The sequence below is a fragment of the Eubalaena glacialis genome, chromosome 4 (assembly GCF_028564815.1).
Source record: "Eubalaena glacialis isolate mEubGla1 chromosome 4, mEubGla1.1.hap2.+ XY, whole genome shotgun sequence".
Lineage (NCBI taxonomy): Eukaryota > Metazoa > Chordata > Mammalia > Artiodactyla > Balaenidae > Eubalaena > Eubalaena glacialis.
The window spans coordinates 117586937-117608973 of record NC_083719.1 but is presented as its reverse complement, the minus strand read 5'-3'; the positions used below and the strand labels follow the sequence as shown (position 1 = coordinate 117608973).

Below are 22037 nucleotides of genomic sequence, written 5' to 3'. Positions count from 1 at the left end.
GCCCAACAGAACTCTCCAGAGCCCAGGCTCCAGGAAGAATTGCAGAGTCAGATCCAGCCCCATTGGAGGACCGTAGGTCAGGAGGGCAGAGCAGCCAGGTGGGGCTGAGAACCTGGGGAGAGAGGCAGTGGAGGGCCTATTCCTTTTCACCCTTAGGCCCAGAGCCCCCCTAGCTTATGGGACTGTTCTGGACAGGGAGTCCCAGCCCATCCTGAATCTGAGCAGCAGAGCCTCCAAAACTCGGCCACTGTCCAAGCTTTTCTGCCAGCTGGGCTGCTTCAGCTTGCAGCTCAGATCTTCTGGGAGGGTCAGCAGGGCCCCGGGAGCCCAGAAAAGAGCCTGGAAATGCAGCCTTTCTGCCTAGTGTTACTGGGACCCTTGCTGGTACCTTTTGGTAAAGGATTTATACTCTTCAAGCACTTTGCCCAGAGCACTTCATGCACTGCTCTATCAGATAATTATTGAAAAAGGAGTGAAAAATGCTAACTTAAGTGTTCAGGCTTCGATTCAGATGGACCTGAATAAAATTGCCAGCAGCTGAGCTTACTGTTCTGGGGCCTCATTTAACCTCTCTGATTTTGTTTTCTCATCTGTAAAATGGGGATAGTGGCATTTATGCCTTTAGGGTTGCTGTGAGGATGAAGTGAAGTGATGCACACCAAGGGCTTAGTCAAGGTCCTGCTGTTGTTTGAACACAGTTGAGCTCCTCTTCCAGCTACTGCTGGCTTGGGAGTGGAGGCCAGAGGGGCAGCATCAGTCCCCTGGAGGCTGACTCCCAGCACATCCTGAGCAAAGTGTCTGACCTTCCCCCTCTGCCCGGACAGCCTCTAGACCAGGTTACCTTTTGCGGAGGCCACAGAAACAGAGCCTGCAGCCGCAGTAGCCCTTTAAAGCTTCTCCTTCTTCCCTTGACAGCCCCTCTACTTCCCAAGAGTCAAAACTTGTACACCTGGATACCCACCATATACAAGAGCACGCACACCTGCACACACACACACAAACACATGCCTGCACTTGCACACAAATACACATGTGCTGACACCTGCTCACACACACACAAGCACACAAGCACATGCTCCGGGGTCAACATCAGGGCCTCCTTGTCCAGGTGCCTGTGACCAGGTGTCGTAGGACATGTCCAGGATGAAGACTTTGCCTGTTGTCTGATAAGCCTGGCCCTGCTGGGAGTCCAGCATCAGGCTGCCATGGTTACTGGTCAGTATGCAAATTTCTGTTCAGTAGGACCCATCTGTGACTCGGTGGTATCACTCCATCCTGGCTGAGTGGCAGTCAGTGAATATGATGAGCGGGAGACTGTTTTTTTGATTTTGGGTTTTTGGGGTGTTTTTGTTTTTGTTTTTTGCTGGGGCTGACATGGCTGCAGGCCCCTCAGAATCCATCCCCGGGGAGAGGGAAGCAGGGCTGCCTTTTAGTGACTTCTCAGTGACATCAGCAGTCCTGCCAGCCACCACTGTCCACCCAAAACAGTACTGGCCTTTGACTCAAAGGGGAGGCCAGGCAGGAGTCCCAAAAGCTGCTGCTGCTACTACTTGGTTCCCAGAGCAGTGATGCAGGAGAAAACTCTTAAATGGCTTTGGGAGCCCTGCTCACTTCTCCAGATGGTCATTGTCCTGAGGACTAGCCAGTCAGGTCTGCCCAGGGACTCAATGGGCAGGAATAGCCATGGCTTAGCCCCAAGAGACCAGAGACCTGGCCTCCAGTCTCCCTTCCGCCTCCTAATTGGCGATGTGACCTTGAGAAAGTGTCCTAGCACTACTGGGCCCTAGCTGCCTCATCTAATACAAACACCACCAAAAGTGGAGCCCAGACCAGCTCTGTGAACCACAGTTCTCTTAGTGTCTGGGGTGCTGTGGTCAAGCTGGGCTGTTCTCTGTGGGGAACCTGGCTGGATATCCAAACATTGTGAGCTCTTTTGAGCTGCCTGGAGGGTCCCTGGGGCTACAGGATTAACTGCTCAGTGAGAGTTGCCCCCGAGGACCCTTTCAGTTTGTCAAGTTTGTACTGCCTGCTTAGCACAGCTGGCCAGCCCTGGGAGGCCCTGGGAGAGGAGTGGACTTGCTGTGCTTATGGTGACTCCTACCTCCAAGCAGTAAGCGTAAGACTGCAAAGAAACCACATTCAAGATCACCCGCAACCTCAGATTTAACAGGAGTGCACAGAAGGGCTCATGTTTAGAAGAGCTGGGGTTCATGCTTCAAGGGTGTGGTCTCTGCATGGAACTGGGGGTCAGAGCCCCAGGATCTTCCTCAAGGCTCTTTCAGTCAGAGCCATCCTACTCTCTTGCCCTTTTCCAACTGCATAACCCTCTGGAATCCCTATCAGGAAGCAGGGGAGAGATCCAGAGCTAGACAGTGCACAGGACTTCCTGCTCATGTCCCCGTGCTCCCCTCCCTCTGCAGGAGATGAGAACATCAGAACACAATTCCACCTCCTGCCTCAGTCTAGCGGAACTTGCTGTGCACGTGCGGAGGCAGTGGAGCAAGCCCTTGCACACCGCCTCGCCCGTCTTTTTTTTTTTTAAATTTTTATTGGAGTCTAGTTGATTTTAAATGTGTTAGTTTCTGCTCTCACTGTGTACAGGCACTTTTGACAGATGAGGAAACAGAGACTATGTATGACTTGCCCACATGCACACAGCAAACTAGGGACAAAACTGAGACTCGAGGCCTGCAATCAGGTGCTGGCTGTTACCTTAGAATGGTAGGTGAGCTTTTCAAAAGCACTGGGGAGATTTCTGGGCTCCCACCCCACAGCCTGGTTCCATTGGTCTGGATGATTCTGAAGGACAGCCGAGTTGCAGACCTCAGAGATACCGTGGCCAGGTCTGATCCCCATTTAACTGATGAAAGACTGAGAGTCAGATAGGCGGGGTACTATGGGGTCGCACAGCAGGTCAGTGACAGAGCTGACCCTTGGGCAGGGCCCTTTTATCCAACCCTTCGATGGCCTGGGTGTCTACCTCGAAGACCCGTGAATTTGCACATTTACAACATGATCCAGCTTCAAAGAGTGCAATTGGCTACCATTTAGGGGGCACAGGTGTTCTACAGGTGAACCCACTCGTCTTTCTCCAAGTTGCAGTTTGCTTTCCTAAGTCGTGTGATCAGGCTGGGACCCGAGGCCTAGCCCCTGCAGGTTTCTAGGGTGTTGGGGGTGTCAAGTGGAGAAGTGACCTGCTGCCTGGGGCCTCTTCCCCTCCCCAGTCCTGCTCCACACAAACTCTGAGCCTCCATGCCTGGCTCCTAGGAGATGGGCAGGCCAGTGAGGCCCATGGGGGCAGGACAGGGACAAGGGGCCTGTCTGGGTACCCCAAGCCCTAGTTCTGAACAGAAAGAAGGGCCCCATGAATGAGCTCAGGCTGAGCAAGCTGTCTCCAGGACAGGCTCGAAAGGGTCGAAGGCCTGGCACTGGAGCTGGGAGGGGGAGGATGGGGACTCCTCCGCCCCCTGCCCCCACTCACCTTTCCTCCCTGGGGACATCTGCCAACTGACTCTTGCGCCTCTGCCTCCCCACCAGGTACTAACCCCACAGCTCATCTCTAAAGAACCTGCCCTGCCTGCTGATCCTAACATTTCCTCTCTCTACCCCAGTCAAGGGCTCCTGGGGACTGGGTGCCGGGGAAGGGGCTCAGGAGGCTGGGAGGGGACACCACTAACCTGCTTTCACCTCACAGGCTGGCTGCTGGTGTCTGAAGAGTCCTGACCAACGTTTCTCTCTCTCTCTCCCGCCCCCTCCCCCATCTCTCTCTCTATCTGTATCTCTCCCTCCATCCCTTCCCCTCTCTGACCCTCCTTTCTTCTGCACTGCCAGAGCACCTTGGATTTGAACTAAAGGGTACGGAGCCTCTATGTATCGGTCAGCGCCATCCACACAGCCCCTCTCCATAGCCTCTGACACCATGTGTGCTGGATGTGTGGTTTCCTTTCCCCCCAAATGGAAAAGGGATGATTTCAAACATCCCCCTGTCCCCATCAGGATGTCCTGTAATAAACTACATTGATTTGGGGGAGACAAGAAAAGCTCATGAACAGCAGAGTACCCTGGCGTTCAGACTGCACCCCCGTGTACAGTAGTGCCCCCTTGCCTGGGGCCAGTCGCCAGGGTACTCTGAGGGGAGAGGGACCCCTGAGCTGTGTGCAACCCAGTGGTTTGGCCAGACAAGAGCCCTCGGAGAGCAGGTGTCTGAAAGCCACAGAATCCTGGTTTGGAGAACTGTGCAGAGAGGCATCCCTTTCAATTTGACCTTAATCCTCCTTCCTTTTCCCATTTCCATTTCCATTGCTTTTCATTCTTCACCAGGCTGGCAGCTGATAACACCCATTTGTCTCTGCCGCCTGCCCTGTGTTTGTCTGCCAGGCTTTGCCATCTGCTTGAGGCTGTTACTCCCTTCATGATCCGTCCCCACGGTGGCACATGTGTTTGTGGGCAACACCAGCAAGGGTCCACGGTGGGCTGGCTTCTGGTGCCTGCCCTCCTGCCTCCCAGCTCAGAACCTCACGTCCCACTCATGACTGTCCTCTGGCCCCTGGAAGATGCCTTGGGCAGGAAGGGACTTTGAGGGGGTCAGTCTTCCCAGCTCTCTGGCTTTGTGCTGGGAGGCTCCACCCTGGTCCACACATATAGCAGGAGAGATGCAGGGGCTCAGAGGGGTTGAGCCTTTGGTGGGGTCAGACCCCAGATGTGTGCAGAGCCTGCAGTTATGAAAAGACTGTTCTCGTGGCAGATTTGGGGAGGCCCTAGTTCCCCGGCCACCTAGCCACCGTCAGCTATTCTCAGAAGATGGAGCTGAAAGTCTATGTGTAAGAGTATGTGTGTCTCTCTGCTGTGACAGGGTGGGGAGGAGAGGGGCCGAGTCTGTGGTGTCTGTGTGATCCTGGCAGGGGGTGCAGGGGGGGAATCTGTAGGTGTGCGTGTCTATGTTGTTCTGGGGGGCTGACATGTTTACACCTTGTTGGGTCTGTCAGTGCAGGGTGTGAATCTGGAGCTCGGGAAGAGGTCAGGGCAGGAGAGAGAAAAGTGAGATTCAGCTGCATACAGATGGTATTTCAAGTCTGAGTCTGGGTGAGATGATGGAGGGAGAAAGGGCAGGTGGAGAGAGGAAGAAGCCTGAGAGCTCTGGGCCTGGACCCTGCAGCCCACATGGAAGAGGGGGAAGTAGCAACTGAGACAGATGAGCCAGTGCAGGGGGAGGAAACCCAGGAGGGAAGACCATCCCGGGAAGTGGGTGCAGCAGGGGGAGTCTGCTGAGAGGGAAGCGAATGACCACAGACTTGGCAGCGGGGGGTTGTTGGTGACCATGACCAGAGCGGGCTGAGAGGAGTGATGGAGACAGGGGCCTGAGTGGAGGACTGAGGCGTGGCTGGGGATGAGAACCGGAGGCAGGACGAGGACCACAGAGCCTGGAGGTGGGGATCTGGGGTGGAGGGCTGTTTGTTCAAGACTCTGCATGACTGTGTCAGTGGGCGTGATCGCATGCGTGCCGGCCGTGTGTATTGTTGTGAAGGGTCTGTCTGTGTGTCAGACGGGCACAGTCCTCCAGGTATGTGTGCCTGGGGCTTTGTACCCAGTGTTTGCTGCTGGGCGTACCTGTGCCACGGGAGACCCTGCAAGCCTGGGGGCTTAGGGACACTGCCCAGGGCTCCACCAAGGCTTTGGGTCCTGCCCCCACTTATCCCTGTGCTGGTGGGAGGGGAGCGATGGGGAGGGGCCGGCCAGCAGATGGGAGCGGGAGCAAGGGTGGGGTGTCTAGGCTGTAGGCCTTGACCATGTCTGGTGCTGTCACCTTTTTCCTTTGCTTCCTCCAGGCTTTCTCTGTTCTAGAAGGGTAGGGGTTGCCCCGCCAAAAAGTGGGAGGTAGAGGGGATAGTTGGGTCTTTTTGAGGGCTCTGAGGCCCAGCCTAGCTCAGCTCCTTCAGAAGGGTGGAGGCTGCTCCTTGAGCACAAGGGCTGTCCGAGGCGCCAGGGGGCTGTGCTGCCACTCGTGGGTCTCTGACAAGCAGAGACGGGGAGAGCTGGAGTGGGCCAGGGCCACAACCCTGACCAAGCTGCAGGGATAAACCAAGGCCTTTCTCCCCTCTCCCGCCTCTGTGGGCCTGGTCTGCTCTGTCCCTGCTCCTGGTCCTGGCATCCCTCCTAAGTCCAGGCTCTGGGCCTCATGTCCTGTCTCCAGCCCAGAACAAGCCACTCTCCACCTTCTTAAGGAAGCCAAAGTGGCCAGCCAGGCCTTTGCCCAGGGTCTGCATGTTCACCACCATGAAGACCAGCTTCCCCCAGCCCATCGAGGCTCTTTGCAGCCACCAGGCCATAGTGGGTTGCCCTCCCCTATGACCTTGGGAACTTCACCTCCATCCCACCTCCTCCAGCCATCCCCCTGCATTTTCCACTCACATGCTCCAGGCAGAGCACGGGTTTGGGAAGGTGAACTCAGGGGTAGTCACTTGTGATGAGATCCACAGGTGGGTGGAGTTCAGGAAAGCAGGAGGGAGGGAACTGGCTGGGGAGGGGTGAGATGGATGGGAGCCGGGCAGCACCTGAGCTGGAGAGAGCCCGGGGTTTGTGGGGTAGGGGGACGGTCTGCAGCACTGTCTCTACGGGTCTGCCTCCCACCGTGCCCCCTCACGCCCTCTACCTCTGCAGAAGCCGAGGAGCTGTACCAGAAAAGGGTCCTGACTATCACCGGCATTTGCGTGGCTCTGCTGGTCGTGGGCATCGTCTGCGTGGTCGCCTACTGCAAGACCAAGTGAGTTGTCGGGCACTCAGAGCAACCAGGGACTGCTTTTGTGGGGACAGGCTCTCCTCTCCACCCCACCATGCCTGGCCGAGCCTCCCCCATTCCTATGCCCCTCTGCCTCCTTCTGCAGCTGGTGAGGGGCCAAAGGGCTGGGCCAAGAAGCAGGAGCAGAGGGAGGGGTAGACAGGCCCCAGAGGACTGCGCAAGAACGGTCATAAGCCCAGGCGGTGGAAGAAGATAGATCTGGGTTCTAATTCAGCTCGGCCATTTCCTGTGACCCTGAGGAAACGGATGAGCTTCTCTGAGTCCTCATCTATAAAATGAGTGTGATCCTCTAGTACCTCAGAGGATCCTGTGAGGGAGGATCTGCCCTGTCAAGTAGGCAGGCACTGGGGCAGTGTTGGGGGTGGGCAAGCACAGAGAGGGAGGCACCTTCTCTGGGGAAAAAGAGACCTCACAGGGCACTGCCTAATCCCACCTAGGAGCAGTCCAAGCAGGAATACAGAGAAGACGGGGTTGCGCCACCCCTGGGCAAAGGAAAGGTGGCATCAGAACCTTGGAGCAAGGAAAGGGGCTGGACAGTTCCAGTAGAAGAGTGCAAGCTAAAGAACAAATGCAGGAGAGGGTCAGCTGTGTTCATGGAGCTTGAGCAGCCCAGGCTAGCTGGAGCAAAGGGCTGGGGTCAATTTTAAAAAGGTGCACGAGCCTAAAAGAACAGCTGGAACCTGCATGGCACCACAGGGCCTTGAATGTCAAGCCTGGGGACCTGGGTTTATCCTACAGATGATAGGGAGCCATTGCAGGTTGTAGAGTGATGTGGTACAGAAAGAGTTTGTCATATCTGTTCTTATGTGGAAAGCAAGAGTCTGGGCATAGCCACCATTTGGGGGACTGAGCCCCCGGGTCTTGACTCCTGCTGCCCCTATCTATGAGATCTAAGGCCCTACCAGCCTTGGGGTTTAGGGTTCAGGGAGCCCACAGGAGGAGACTGGGCCCATGTAGGAAAATTGAGGCCAAGAACTGGGGGGAGAAGCAAGCCCCATGTTCTAACCCCTACCACATTTACTTATTTCTTCAACAAACTTTCATTCAGTGCCTGCTGGACACCAGGCCCTGTACCAGGCACGTGGCACATGCTCTAAGCAAGAGGTCCAGTGTTACAGGATGTATTTCAGGGGTGCCTAACCTCAGCTAGAGGGCAGGGAGGGTTGCCCTGAGAAAGGTGCATTTAGGCTGGGCCTGAGAGATGAGCAGGAGTTAGCAGGTGAAGAGGCTGAGAATGTGCTGCAATTGGATGCCAAGGCCCAGAGGCCAGAGAGGCACAGTGTAGGATCAGAAACAAGCCCTCCAAGGATGCAGCAAGCTGGGGTGGGGAAAGGGCAGTGAGAGACAGGGATGGGGAGAGGAAACAGGATTCTGAAGCCCAATGAAGGGGCTTTAACAGGAGAGTGACATGATTAAACTTGCTGATTACAAAACAAATGTATTGAGCACTTAATAGGTGCCGAAGTGAAGTAGCCCCACAGGTCTTGACTCCCTGACCACAGCATCCTGTTTTATTTTCTCCATAGCACTTTGCTGAAAGTATCTTGTTTGTTTATTTGTTTATGTGTTTATCATCTGCCTCCCCTACTGGCCTGCAAGCTCCATGAGGGCAGGAACCATATCTGTCTCCTCTGCTCCAAAACAGCATCTGGCACATAGTAAAAACCCAATAGATACCAAATAAATGAATGAATGAAGTGGGCCAGCACTGTGCTTGAATATTTTATCTACTCTTAATCCTCAATGGTCTTTGGAATGCATAGATGATCAGTCCGTTTTACAGATGAGGAAAGTGAAACATGGAGAGTTTAAGTAACTTGTCCAGAGTTACACAGCTAGAAAGTAGTAGAGTTCTGCTCTCTCAGCAGAGCCAAAGCTCATTACCACTACGCTCAGGTCCTGCTGAATTCCGGCTGGCAGTGATGATGTAGGGGGTTGATTGAAGGGGTCCGGGCTGAAGGCAGCCTGAGCACAGCAAAGAGCAGTAGCAGGAGACTGCCACGGCAGTCCCGGCACAGGTAGACTAGTTCCCTGGAGTAACAGCTAGGGAAGCTCATACTTTGTGTGTGTCAGGGGAGGGGGGGAGGGGGGGTCAGGCTAATGCACCTTCCCCTGTGCAGAAAACAGCGGAAGCAGATGCATAACCACCTTCGACAGAACATGTGTCCAGCCCACCAGAACCGGAGCTTGGCCAATGGGCCCAGCCACCCCCGGCTGGACCCTGAGGAGATCCAGATGGCAGACGTGAGTGGTGTTCCCAGGCCCCACTCTGACCCCTTGCTGTGTAGCCCGCCTTCTTATGCCCCCTGCAAGAATGGGCCAGGGAGGCGGCCGGCCCCTTCTGTGCTCAGCCTTGCCTGCTAGCCTAGCCTTGCCTCAACAGGATGACTTAGCCTCGCTTGGCCCACTTCCTTAAGGGAGGTCGGGGGATTGATTTCCAGGGGCCATTGCTGCCCTAACACCGAGTCGCTTATCCAGTGGACCACCACCGCCCCTGCAACCTGGAGCTTACTGCCTCACTTCCCCTGCCCACCAGGAAGGAGGGCCAACTTGGTCATCTGTCACTAACCGCCCCCCCCCCCCAAAAAAAACCCTCTGTCTGTTCCAGTATATCTCCAAGAATGTGCCAGCCACAGACCATGTCATCCGGAGGGAAACGGAGACCACCTTCTCCGGGAGCCACTCCTGTTCTCCTTCTCACCACTGCTCCACAGCCACGCCCACCTCCAGCCACAGGTGGGCACCACCAAGGCCCATGCAGCCTTGCAGACTCCTGTATGCACACCCTCAGGGCGTGCACATGCGCACCACACACCTGCCTGGGGACACACACCAAACTCCCCAGCCAGGCTGGGCTCTGTATTGAGGGTCCCTGTGAGCAGGAGGGTGGAGGTGGGGGGCTTCAAACCAGAACCCACCACCAAACGTACATGCAGATTCTCAAGAGACCGGATTCCCTTTTCTAGTCTAAACCAGCCCCAGAGGAACAACAGCATCACTGTGCTCCCACCTAACCTTTGGTTTTGTTTGGACCTCATCAGCACCACTTCATCTGGCATAAAGTGCCTGCTCACTCAAATACCCACAGCTATTTGATGCCCTCTCCTGGGTTTTCCACATGAACCTCGTCCACCTTAGCCTCCTCTCCAGAGGTAGGGAGGCCTGTCCACACAAGCACAAAGGCTCAGACAGCTCAAGAAAGAACATGGTTGGCCCCTTTCTTCCCTGGGGAGCAGCACAGAATAGGCAGGGTCCCCATATATTGGCCACTGGGGCTGGCCTCTTGAGGCAAGTGGCTAAGGACCATGGGAGTGGAAGGATCCCAGACAGGGAGGCTAAGGAGAGGTTGGTTGCAGAGAGGAAAGGAAGAGGCCTCTGCACATTGCAGCTCACCCATCCACGGGCCTCCAGCTCTCCTCCTCCCAAAATCGGGGTTTGGCATTTATGATGTTACACATCAGCCCAGAGTGAAGGGCAGTGAGCTGAGGGAGCCTGAGATGGAATGAAGAACCAGGGAAGGGGCGGGCCTGGGACCACACGTGCTGGGCTGCCCAGCCCCTTCCTGACTCCTCACCTAACTCCCACCTGGCTTCTCCAGGCATGAGAGCCACACGTGGAGCCTGGAACATTCTGAGAGCCTGACCTCCGACTCCCAATCGGGCATCATGCTGTCATCAGTGGGCACCAGCAAGTGCAACAGCCCAGCGTGTGTGGAGGCGCGGGCACGGCGGGCAGCAGCCTACAGCCTAGAGGAGCAGCGCAGGGCTGCTGTGCCACCTTACCATGACTCCATAGACTCCCTGCGTGACTCCCCACACAGCGAGAGGTCAGTTCCTACCCCGTGACCTGTGCCCCACCGTAGCCAGAGAGCTGGCACCACTGACCCAGGGCTGACCCTTAGGTCACCTCAGAAGCACTCCAAAGAGCCTCATCCCCATTTTCCAGATGGGCAAGCAAGGTCCCTGAAAAGTTAAATGGTCTGCTCAGGGTCATCAACATGTTAATGACAGGCTGGGACTACAGCCAGTAGACCCTGGTGTGTTATGACCATTTAATTTAATTGTTCTACTAGGACACTTTTCAGAGTAGAAGGGGATGTTATTAATAATTGCAGTGGAACATCAGGAACAAACAGGGTCTGGCCTGGACAAACCAGAACATACAGTTGCCCTACCCTGGTGTCACCTAGAGGCCCCATGTCCCAGGAGAAACAGACACCAAGATTGAGCAGATTGAAGAGTGGGAGGGGAGGCTGTCTGTGAGTAAACTGATGAGTGCAGATGGGAATAAGCCAAGAATGCCTGAAGGCCCTGGAAGTATCAGCAACTAGGCCCCCATGGATTAAGATGCCATTGGGTTCCTGAGCAATGAATGCAGTGAGAACCAGGAACCTTCCCTTCTTCCCTGACTCCAAGCCAGGAGTTGCAGGGGGCCAGCCTCCATCTTGCTCTCCCCTTGGCAAGTGGGATCTGTGGGAGGAGAGCAGAAACAGGGGCATGGTACTAGGAACTCCAGGCTGGGGTGGAGAAGGCTTCAACTCAGCCTACTCCATGCCAGTCATGGACACAAAACCACTGAAGCTCACAGCTGCCTATGGAAAGTGCTAAGCATAGGACACCCCACCAGGGCAGAGAAACCCAGTCTGACGGCAGGCTCTGGGAAGCAGCTAGGTTTTCCAAGACCAACCTTTCCAAGCTCAGCTCCACCACCTGTGTGACTTGGGGCAGGTTGATCACCTCTGTGCCTGTTTCCTCAGCTATAGAACAGGGAGCATTACACCTATCGTGCATGGTTCTTATGAAGGCCACCCTAAGATCACACGCAAAGGTCTTCGCCTCTTATCTGACATGGCGCTGGTGCTCACTAGGTGGAGCTATGGTTATCAGTAGTAACAAGAGCAATAGGACTTCTTAATGCAGCGGTCCCCAACCTTTTTGGCACCAGGGACCGGTTTTGTGGAAGACAATTTTTCCACAGACGGGGGCGGGGGGATGGTTTCGGGATGATTCATTTATTGTGCACTTTATTTCTATTATTATTACATTGTAATATATAATGAAATAATTATACAACTCACCATGCTGCTGACAGGAGGCGGCGCTCGGGTGGTAATGGAAGCCATGGGGAGTGGCTGTAAATACAGATGAAGCTTCAATCAGTCCGGCCACACACCTCCTGCTGTGCGGCCTGGTTCCTAACAGGCCACAGACGGGTACTGGTCCGCGGCCTGGGGTTTGGGGACCCCTGCCTTAATGGATGGGAGGTAGAGAGGCAAGGCGGGGAAAGACTTCCAGGCAAGGGGAACAACTTGAGCTGTTCCAGCAAAGGCACTAAGGACATGGCTGATGAGGCGCCTAGAGCAGGGTGGGCTGTGAGGAGAGTGGAGCTGGGCCTGAACAGACAGGCTGGGGCCAGATAGATGGCCAGTGGCCCTGGGTGGGTAAGCAGGAAGGGCCTCCTAAAGCAGAGCTATGACTTTAAAAGATTACTCTGGGAGGGACTTCCCCAGCAGTCCAGTGGTTGAGGCTCCACGCTTCCACTGCAGGGGTGCAGGTTCAATCCCTGGTCGGGGGACTAAGATCCCACATGCCACGTGGCCAAAAAAAGATTGTTCTGGGAACTGCATAGGCTGAAGGAGGAAAGACCCTGGGGTGGGGGAATGACCAGAGTGAACATCTAGTCCCAGGATGGAGTGGAGCAGGGTGGAGGGTATTCCAGGAGAAAGGGAATGGGTAGGACGTGATGGATGTGCATGTGGGAGAGGGAAGAGAGGGGAGTCAGATGATTCTGAAAAACAGTAATGGGGACTCCGGAGAGCAATGAGGTGCCCAGCTTTACAGTTTGGAAGAGAGGCAGGGAGATGGGTGGTCCCTGTCCTGAGGTGGATAATGGTTGGGCAAGAGGTTGGTTGACTCAGAAAGGGAAATGTGGAGAAAGAAAAGGGACAGGTGCCTGGGACCCAGAGTGGGAGATATTAGCAAGGGCAAACTTTTGAAGGAACTGGTGGTCTTTAGCCCCAAGCAGAGACACTTCAGTGGGGTCTTGGTAACTATGAGCTCTGGGCTGAGGACCCTACCTGAGGTGGGAGCAGTCACTTCCCTGAGGCAGCTTTTAGCTTCAACTTAAAAAGGAAAATATTTCCCCACTGTAGCCATCAGCCATGGGATGAACTGTCCTGGAGGGGAGGTAAGTCCAAGTCACAGGGGTGGCTGAATGAAGGGACTAGAATGAGGAATTGGGCAGTATGAGTTCTGGTTCCTGCCTGGCCTGGGTTCAAATCACAGCTCAACCACTTCCTGGCTGTGTGAACCTTGAGTAAGTCAATTAAATGTTCTGAGTCTCAGTTTCCTCACGTGTAGTACGGGACTAACAAAAGCTTCTTGTAGAATTACTGTATTAGATGAGATCGCACATGTAAAATGCCCCAGCCTTAGCCTCATCCAAAGTAACCATTCAGGAACACCGGTGACTGTGAGCATCCCCACAGCCAAGGACCACTGATACGTTTATGGAATCATCCAACAATGCTACGGAATGAGCACTGTGGTTACTCCCGTTTCACAGATAAGCAAACTGAGGCTCAGAGAAATTAAGGAAATTGCTTACGGTCACTGAGGAATACCAGCATGGTTCTTGCAAGAGGGATCCTGGGCAAGACCACTGCTTTGCATCAGGTCCGCCCCATCCCCTGGCCACCGGCCCACGTCTCTGCCTCTCCCCGCAGGTATGTGTCGGCCCTGACCACGCCCGCGCGCCTCTCTCCCGTGGACTTCCATTACTCGCTGGCCACGCAGGTGCCGACTTTCGAGATCACGTCCCCCAACTCGGCGCACGCCGTGTCGCTGCCGCCCGCCGCGCCCATCAGCTACCGCCTGGCGGAGCAGCAGCCGCTCCTGCGGCACCCGGCGCCCCCCGGCCCCGGTCCAGGGCCCGGGACCGGTGCGGACATGCAGCGCAGCTACGACAGCTACTACTACCCCGCGGCGGGACCGGGGCCGCGGCGCGGGGCCTGCGCCCTAGGCGGCAGCCTGGGCAGTCTGCCCGCCAGCCCTTTCCGCATCCCCGAGGACGACGAGTACGAGACCACGCAGGAGTGCGCACCCCCACCGCCGCCGCGGCCGCGCGCCCACGGCGCGTCCCGTAGGACGTCGGCTGGGCCCCGGCGCTGGCGCCGCTCGCGCCTCAACGGGCTGGCGGCGCAGCGCGCACGCGCGGCGCGGGACTCGCTGTCGCTGAGCAGCGGCTCGGGAGGCGGCTCGGCTTCCGCCTCGGACGACGAAGCAGACGACGCGGACGGGGCGCTAGCGGCCGAGAGCACGCCTTTCCTCGGCTTGCGTGCGGCGCACGACGCGCTGCGCTCGGACTCGCCGCCGCTCTGCCCGGCGGCCGACAGCAGGACTTACTACTCCCTGGACAGCCACAGCACGCGGGCCAGCAGCAGACACAGCCGCGGGCCGCCCCCGCGGTCCAAGCAGGACTCGGGGCCCCTCTAGGGCCCCTGCCGCCCCCTCCGCCTCGCCCGCCCCACTGTCTTTAAGGAGAACAGAGACCGCCGACTGGAGAGAGAAAGGAGGAAAAAAAAGAAATAAAAATATTTTTATTTTCTATAAAAGGAAAAAGGTATAACAAAATGTTTTATTTTCATTTTAGCAAAAATTGTCTTATAATACTAGCTAACGGCAAAGACGTTTTTATAGGGAAACTATTTATATGTGACATCCTGATTTACAGCTTCGGAAAAAAAAAAGAAACAACAAAAAAAAAGAGAGATGGGCCAATTTTTTGACTCTTTAATAGAAACCTATATTGTGGTGCCTTTTGCTGTACGCTAATCTGGAGCTCCTGGAGAGAAGTCTGGGTTGCGGGGTGGGGGAATGTAGGATCCCAAGCTGGCGGGGGTCGTGGGAGGTGGTGGTGGCGAGAGAAAGCAGGAGAGAAGAGGCTGCGGGATTGGGTTCAGGTGGGCGCAAGGCTGGGGACCCCAAGGAACGACATGAGGTCCGGAGTAGCTTTGCCCCAGTGCAAGATCTGGAGTCCTGGGCCCCCTGAGGAGAGGGCGGGGATCCTAGGTTTGGAGCTAGAGTTGGGGTCAGGTAACGTCCAGGGGGAGACTAAGGCCCAGCGACAGCAACCAGAATGGGGAGGGGGCCTCCCCGCTCCTCACAGCTGCTAAGGGAGGGGGGCACTGAGAAAGAGGTCTTCCCAACAGCCTCGGCCCGGGGAGGGGGCAGCTCTGCCAGGACCCCAATGTTCGTGGCTCCTCCTCCCCTATGGCCTCCAGGACGCCCCTCCGTCCTCTGCAGCACCTTCGTTTACAGGTTGTCTTTTCTATTTTACGCCTGCATGTCCTTTGCATTTCAGATTCTTTAGATTGGATGCATGGTCACGCTGGGACCGAGAAGAGCCACTCGACAGTGTATTTGATTCCCCTCTTAGCAATAAAGTAACACCATTTTCTTCTCACAGCCCAACTCCCAGCCCCTAGCCCACCTATGACTTCCACTCCCTCTCCAGCCCTGACCTCCCCACCCCCCAAAACTGGGTCCACTGCTAATTTGTCAAAAAAGTAATTGTTTAAAAAAAAAAATCCTAAACAAATGGGAAACCTGCCCCTTGAAATGTCCAAACACCTGACTGTTGACACTTGAACATTTTTATATTATAAATAAAATCAGAAATAACTCATGTTTGACTGCGTGTGCGTAGCCCCCAGGTGAGGGAAGACAGAGGATGAAGACCTGTGATAGAGATGGATGGATGTTGGTGTGGAGGTTGGAGAGGGCCAGAGCAGTCCCTGGGAGAAGAGACCCTCCCTTCAATCTCCCTGCCTTCGACTCCCAGGACAGGCTCCAGCCCTCCTCCCTGTTCTAAGAACGTTCACAAGGTGTCCCCTAGCTCCCCCCCGCCCCAGCCGCCCCGGGCTGCTGGGGAACCTGGCCAAGGGGCTGATGCAGATTACTCTGCTTCGAGCTCAGCCTCAGAGCCCTGGCCCAGTTCCTGCCCTGGAGCTACAGGGGCCAGAATAAGGCAAGAGTTTCCGGGCCTAGGTGGGTGAGGAGGGAAGGGTTGTGAGGTTGGCACTGAAGCAGCTGAGGCAAGATGACCCTTGGGGCCTCAGGCATGTCACAGGCAAAGTGTGGACATGAAAAGTGGCATAATGGGTACCCTCAGCTGCCAGGAGGACCACAGCTGCTGCAGCTTGTAAGCCCACAGGGTGTTGGGGTTTTTTATACCCACTCAAAGCCAGGGCCTGTCTAAACTTGCAGTCCCTGACGAAGCGTACATGATTTCAGGCATGGAGAAGGCAGATGGTAGTCCAGGGTGAGCCTTTCCCCTCATTGATTAATGTTACTAAGCCAATGCCCAGCACCAGGAACCATTAGGTTCCAACCAGACACAAAGGAGTCAGCTATCCAAAGAGCTCCGGTGGTTGACGTGTGGGCGTGTGTGCAAATGAGCCCGGAATGTGTGTAGTCAGCTCAAAGACCTACACATGTGAAGGACAGAGAGGCTTAGGGTTGAAAGGGCTTAGGTATCAACAGGGCCTGAGTTCAAATTCCAGCTCTGCCCCTCACTAGCTGTGTGACTTCTCTAGGCTGCACTTGCCTCATCTGGGAAATGGTGATGCTAACACCTACCTCAAAGGGTTGCTGTGGAGATTATATAGAGAGCCCAGGATTGCTTCTGGCACATGATAGATGTCTATTAATGGCTAATTTGATGATGATGATGACCATATCCTGTGCCTTGCATTCTTGAGTCACACAGAGAGTGGCAAAAACTGGATGAAAGGGAAGTGATGGAGAAAAGTAAAGAACTAGACATGTATTCATGTGGGGATGCTGTGGAAAAAAGTACCTGTTACAAAGAAAAAAAGGAAATTAATGAACTAAATGCTACACAAACCTGCAAATCACTGACTTCTCTAGCCCCTATCTGATGATCTCATCCAGATCCCTGTGCCGGCTCTGAGTTTGCTATTGGCTCTAAAATTTTCTGAGAGCCAGTAATTCCTCTATGTGATTTATGATCTCTGTATGACCCTGAGTAATTCTGAATGAGCTCTTGGTGAACCCATCAACCTTTTCATGACCCAGTTTATTGTCCTCATTTTACCCTTCTGAGGGCCTGAGTTGCTATTCTAAATTTTCACTCAGAAACCACTTCCATTACTCCAATGAGCACACCGACCTCTATGTAACCCAAAGTAATTCTGGATGACCTCTTGGTGAACCTATTGACCTCTATGTGACCCCAAGTAATTCTGAATGACCTCTTGGTGAACCCACTGATCTCTTCATGACCCAGTTTAGTATCCTCATTTGACCCTTCTGAGGGCCCTAAGTTTTTACCTTCTAAATTTTTAGTCAGAAACCACCTCCATGACCCCAGTGAACCCATCTACCTCTATGTAACCCCAAGTAATTCTGAATGGCCCCTTGATTAACTCATTGACTTTCACATGACCCCATTTGGTACCTTCATTATCTGCTCTGGATTCTAAGTTACCTGCTGAGAGTCTAAGGCCAGAACCTAATCAGTTTCCTTGATTCCTCCTCATATCGGCCACCTATTCATTCACAGGTGTGAACGGAACCTAGGAGCAGGTGTGGCCAGAGAGGCCCCTTTTCTACTCACCTCTCAAATTCTGCCTTGGGGCATCTTTAGTATGGCCTGTCAGGAAGAGGTATAGCCCTGTAAAGTGACTTTCCTACTACTACCCTGTCCCCCAGGAGCACTTAGGACATTCAGGTGGCTTCCTGAGTCAGTTTCCCCACTTCTCCAATTCTTTTTTCTTCTCCCTGCCAGGTCATTTTTGGCTTGTCTCCCCAGCCCTTCCAGAGTCCCAAATGGAAATGGTGACTGTCTGTCCCCCTCCCCACTAGACTGTGAGCCCCGTGTGGACAGGGATCTGGTCAATCCTTTTCTCACCACAGTATCCCCAGCACCCAGCACAGTGTGCAGCACTGTTCACCTTCACTCAATGAGAGGATGGAGGCTCAAGAGACGCTGTCCTCAAGGGTCAGCCCCCAGGAGTCCCTGAGCCCACGGACACTTCCCAGGACCACCAGGTGGCGCAAACCACTTATCGCATCTCACCTGCAGTCCTCCAAGTCTCTGGATTTGGACAGTCCTGGAAAATGGACATATTAGGGGCAGAGGTTGTGGAGGGAATATCATGGTCCATTAGAATGCAGAAAAAAAAATTAGAACTTTGCTTTAGATTTATTTTCATCTCATCTTTTTAAAATTTCTATTTTTGTGTATGTTTTATAATGTACATATTTTAGTACAGTAGTACATGTATATAATTTACAATAAATAATTATACAATTAAGAAAGTGAACTAAAAGTTTTTTTACTGATGGGAGGCACAGCTAGTGCTCAGGGAAGCACACGTGTCTGCAGCGGATGGAGCCTGCTCCTCTGCTTTCACTCACCCACCCTCATGAGGTAGAGGGTGGGAAGCTGACCCCAAATTCAAAGGACCTTTGAGACAGCGTGGAGAAAAAAGTAGAGAGCTTTTTTATGTTGCCACATTGCTCTTTCAATTTCACTTAAATGAACAGTTACTTCCACTCAGCAAAACGAAGGTGCCAGATGGTTTGGTTATAAAATACACTCAGCTGATCCAAATTAAATAACCTGGATTTAAATCACTACATCTCTCCACAGACTCACAGGTCCCTTGTATCAAATGTGAGTGGGCTTGTAAATGTTGGCTGCTTAGTTGCAAGGTTGGCTTATTAACTAAATATGTTACCACTGAGGTCAAATTGCTGGCCAAACTACAGTAATCTATTTTAAAAATAGAAAGGATTTGCTCATCACAGCTGTATTGAGGGTGCTATCACCCCCACCACTGTCAGTCTGAGGATTGCAGGGTTTAAAGGATGCTAGTCTGTGATCATCACATGGAAAATTATTCTTCCCAGACATGTCCTTAACTAGCGTTTCTGAGTCACTAGAAGAGTACGAGAAATAGCAACCTAAAAAACAATCAACAACTTGTCATTCCACCTTTTCCCAAGACCAAGAATTAATGGCTTCCATAACCTTCCCCCACCAAACATCTTTGGGCTTGTTGACAAATGGCTATTTGCAAAGCAGAGTGTCTTTTATTCCTGTAGCAGTAGATCTGTACAAGAGGCCACCTCTGGAGCTCAGAGACCTGGCAGCACCAACATAAAGACCAAAATATAAACAGGGCCATGGTCCCGTCCCACTCACACCCCAGGATGCCTGTGGGACAGACGGGGCAGCACACACACACACACACACACACACACTATTTATTCCAAAGCATTAACTGTAAGAGCAGTTTAAGTCACAGGTCAGCCGGAAGAGGGGGAAATAGGGTGAGAGGAGGTCATACTATCTCTACCTTCCCTCCCGAGTGTCAGGGCCTCCAGGGGCCAGAGAGCAGCCCTCCTTGCTAACAAGTGCATTCTGAAATAGGCTTTTCCTACCTCTTATTTCATCCTCTAACTGATATCAGTTCCAAAACCATCTCTAAAGGGGTTCCTTATATATATATATATAATTCTTATATATATACATTTATGTCCATATAAAAGAAAGCAGTAGTGGCCTCGATGGATGGAAGATGAGGTGGACACACACTTGAGTGGAGAGAGCTTGGCACTGAGGGACAGGCCTGGGTCCTGGGTTATTGCCGGGTGAGGCAGGAGAATGGGGTGTGGTTCCCAAGGCTGCTGAGTGGAGGAGGAGAGGATAGTGCTGGTGGTCTGCAGACCTGCTGCTGGTCAACTCAGAGGAAGGAGGAGGAGAAAGGGTGGGAGTCCAAGCTGAGACCTGGGGTCAAGACCTGCCCTCGGAAACAAGGGAGATGAGGGAAGGAACTTGTGAGAAGAGGAGAGCCTGGGAAGTCAACCACCCTTCCCATTTCTCCAGTGAGATGGCGTCTAGAGCATGCACACAACTGGCCTAGAAAATGAGGCTCTGGGGTGAAGAGGGATGTGAGAGCTGGGGAGAGGGTCGGAGGCCCAGAGCAGCCCCAGGACGCAAGATCGACACCATGAATAGCATCTCCATCTCCTTGGCCCACAGGGCTCTCCACACCCCCCTGGCTGCCCAACTGCCTGGAGCTGATCCGAGTGGCCCCTGGCTGGAATTGTGCTCACTGAGCCCTCTGGGGGCATTGCCTGCCTCTGGGACCTGCCCATCCATGCCAGCTAAGTATCAGGCCCAGTGTTATCCCTCGTGACTTTGCTGCCCGTCACAGTTCCATGGCCCTGGCTAAGGGCAGGGCTCGAGTGTGTCTTGCGGAGAGAAGGGTCATCCCCCTCCAGGGTGGCCAGCCGGGCCTCAATCCACTCCAGGTCATCTGAGCCCACTTTGATTTTCACAGCCAGGAGGTGGATGTAGGTCTCATAACGGCTTTTCTGGGGAAAGGGCAGAGAAAGGCCAAAAACAAAGTCAAAAGACAAACAACAAAATGAGAAAAAATGTATCTTATATGACAAAAGACTAATTTCCTTAATATTTAGAGAGCTCTCACAAATCAATAAAAAGGAGATAAACAACCCAATAAAAAAAAATTAGGCAAGGGACATGCACAGAAATTTCACTCATAATTTTAAAAAATCCAAATTAATTGGCAATGACTTATTGGATATGATACCAAAAGCACAGACAAGAGTGAAAATAGACAAATGGGATTTTATCAAAATTTAAAACTTCTCTGTATCAAAGGACACAGTCAATAGAGTGAGAAGGCAATCTACAGAATGGGAAAAAAATATTTGCAAATCATAAATCTGGTAAGGGTCTAGTATCCAGAATATTAAAGGGAAAAAAAACCTCCTACAACTCAACAACAAAAACACAGCCCAATTTCAGGATGGGCAAAGGACTCCAATAGACATTTCTCCACAGAAGATATACTAATGACCAATAAGCACACAAAAGGATGCTCAACATCACTATTCATCAGGAAAATGCAGATCAAAACCACAATGAGATATCACCTCAAACACATAGATAACTACTATCAAAACAAAAACAAAACAGAAAGTAACAAGTGTGTTGGTAAGGATGTGGAAGAATTGGAACCCGAGTACACTATTGGTGGAAATGTAAAATGGTACAGCTACAGTGGAAAACAGTGCGGCTATTCCTCAAAAAGTGAAAAATAATATTACCATACAATTCAGCAATTCCACTTCTGGATATAAAAGCAGGACTGAAAGCAGGATCTCAAAGAAACATTTGCACACCCATGTTCACGGCAGCATTATTCACAGTAGCCAAAAGATGGAAGCAACCCAAATGTCCATCAGTCGATGAAAGAATAGCCAAAACGTGGTATACAAATACAACAGAATAGTATTCAGCCTTAAAAAGGAAGGAAATTCTAACACATGCTACAACAGGGATGAACCTTGAGGACATTGTGCTGAGTGACACAGGCCAGTCACAAAAACATAAATTCTGTATGATTCCATTTATATGAGGTACCTAGAGAGTAGTCACACTCATAGAGACAGAAAGTAGAACTGTGGTTGTCAGGGCCTGAGGCTGCGAGGAGGGTGCTGAGGAGTCTTTGTTTAATAGTTATGGAGTTTCAGTTTGGGAAGGTGAAAAGGTTCTGGAGATTGGTTGCCCAAGAATGTGAACAGGCTTAACACTAGTGAACCATATACTTAAAAATGGTTAAGATGACCAATTTTATGCTATGCTTTTTAACCACAATTTTTTTTTAAAAAATTTAATCCAAATTAAAACAGCAATAAGACACCACTTGTTAAACCTATCAGATTAATGAAGATTATGTCCAGTGTTGGTGAGGGCCTGGAGAGAGAGGCACATTCATGAGCTATTAAAGGGGCTGTAAATTGGTAAACATTTAGGAGGGAGATATGGCAGTGTCTGAGGCCTTGACTCTGAGCTTCAGGCCCTCACCGCAGTCCCAGGGGAGGCAGGGACTAAGGGTCACGAGACCCTGTTCTCACCCAGCTCTGCCACAGGAGCTGAAAGACCCTTCATTTTGGGCTTCACCTCCCCTACCCTTCATTCACCCCACCACTCCCCCCAACCCCAGTTAAGCCAGGCAGGGGGTAAGAAAGACCAGGGCTCTGGAGCCACAATCAATTGCCTGGGTTAGGATCCTGGCTCCTGCACTTCCTGTGTCACCTCAAGCACGTGATCCAACCTCTCCAAGCCTCAATTTCCCCATCTGTAAAATGGGGATAATAACAAAACCCACGTCACAGAGTTC

General features: G+C 52.8%; 2 protein-coding genes and 1 long non-coding RNA gene across 7 annotated transcripts in view; 1 reads left to right on the top strand and 2 right to left on the bottom strand.

Annotated features, from left to right (window-relative positions):
* LOC133089998 (uncharacterized) overlaps window positions 1-13492 on the bottom strand; it is a 43271-nt gene extending 29779 nt beyond the window's left edge. The window contains exons 1-2 of the long non-coding RNA XR_009700772.1: window positions 13403-13492; window positions 11874-11927 (exon numbers count right to left, since the gene is read on the bottom strand). This is a non-coding gene — a long non-coding RNA (uncharacterized LOC133089998). The remainder of the gene's footprint in view (window positions 1-11873; window positions 11928-13402) is intronic.
* The window catches only part of NRG2 (neuregulin 2), a 179112-nt gene extending 164823 nt beyond the window's left edge, over window positions 1-14289 (top strand). For 3 of the 5 annotated variants that reach the window (XM_061188245.1, XM_061188244.1, XM_061188242.1), the window contains 5 exons: window positions 6658-6760; window positions 8917-9040; window positions 9405-9532; window positions 10395-10622; window positions 13521-14289. In XM_061188245.1, the coding sequence (XP_061044228.1) occupies window positions 6658-6760; window positions 8917-9040; window positions 9405-9532; window positions 10395-10622; window positions 13521-14289 (1352 nt within the window). Of the gene's footprint in view, window positions 1-3831; window positions 3856-6657; window positions 6761-8916; window positions 9041-9404; window positions 9533-10394; window positions 10623-13520 lie in introns of all 5 variants that reach the window. The other 2 variants (XM_061188243.1, XM_061188241.1) reach the window with 1 other exon arrangement.
* Window positions 14290-19856: 5567 nt separating this feature from the next.
* The window catches only part of PSD2 (pleckstrin and Sec7 domain containing 2), a 47664-nt gene continuing 45483 nt past the window's right edge, over window positions 19857-22037 (bottom strand). Inside the window, exon 16 of the mRNA XM_061188240.1 lies at window positions 19857-20202. Coding sequence (XP_061044223.1) covers window positions 19993-20202 — 210 coding nt within the window. The 3' untranslated portion in view covers window positions 19857-19992. The remainder of the gene's footprint in view (window positions 20203-22037) is intronic.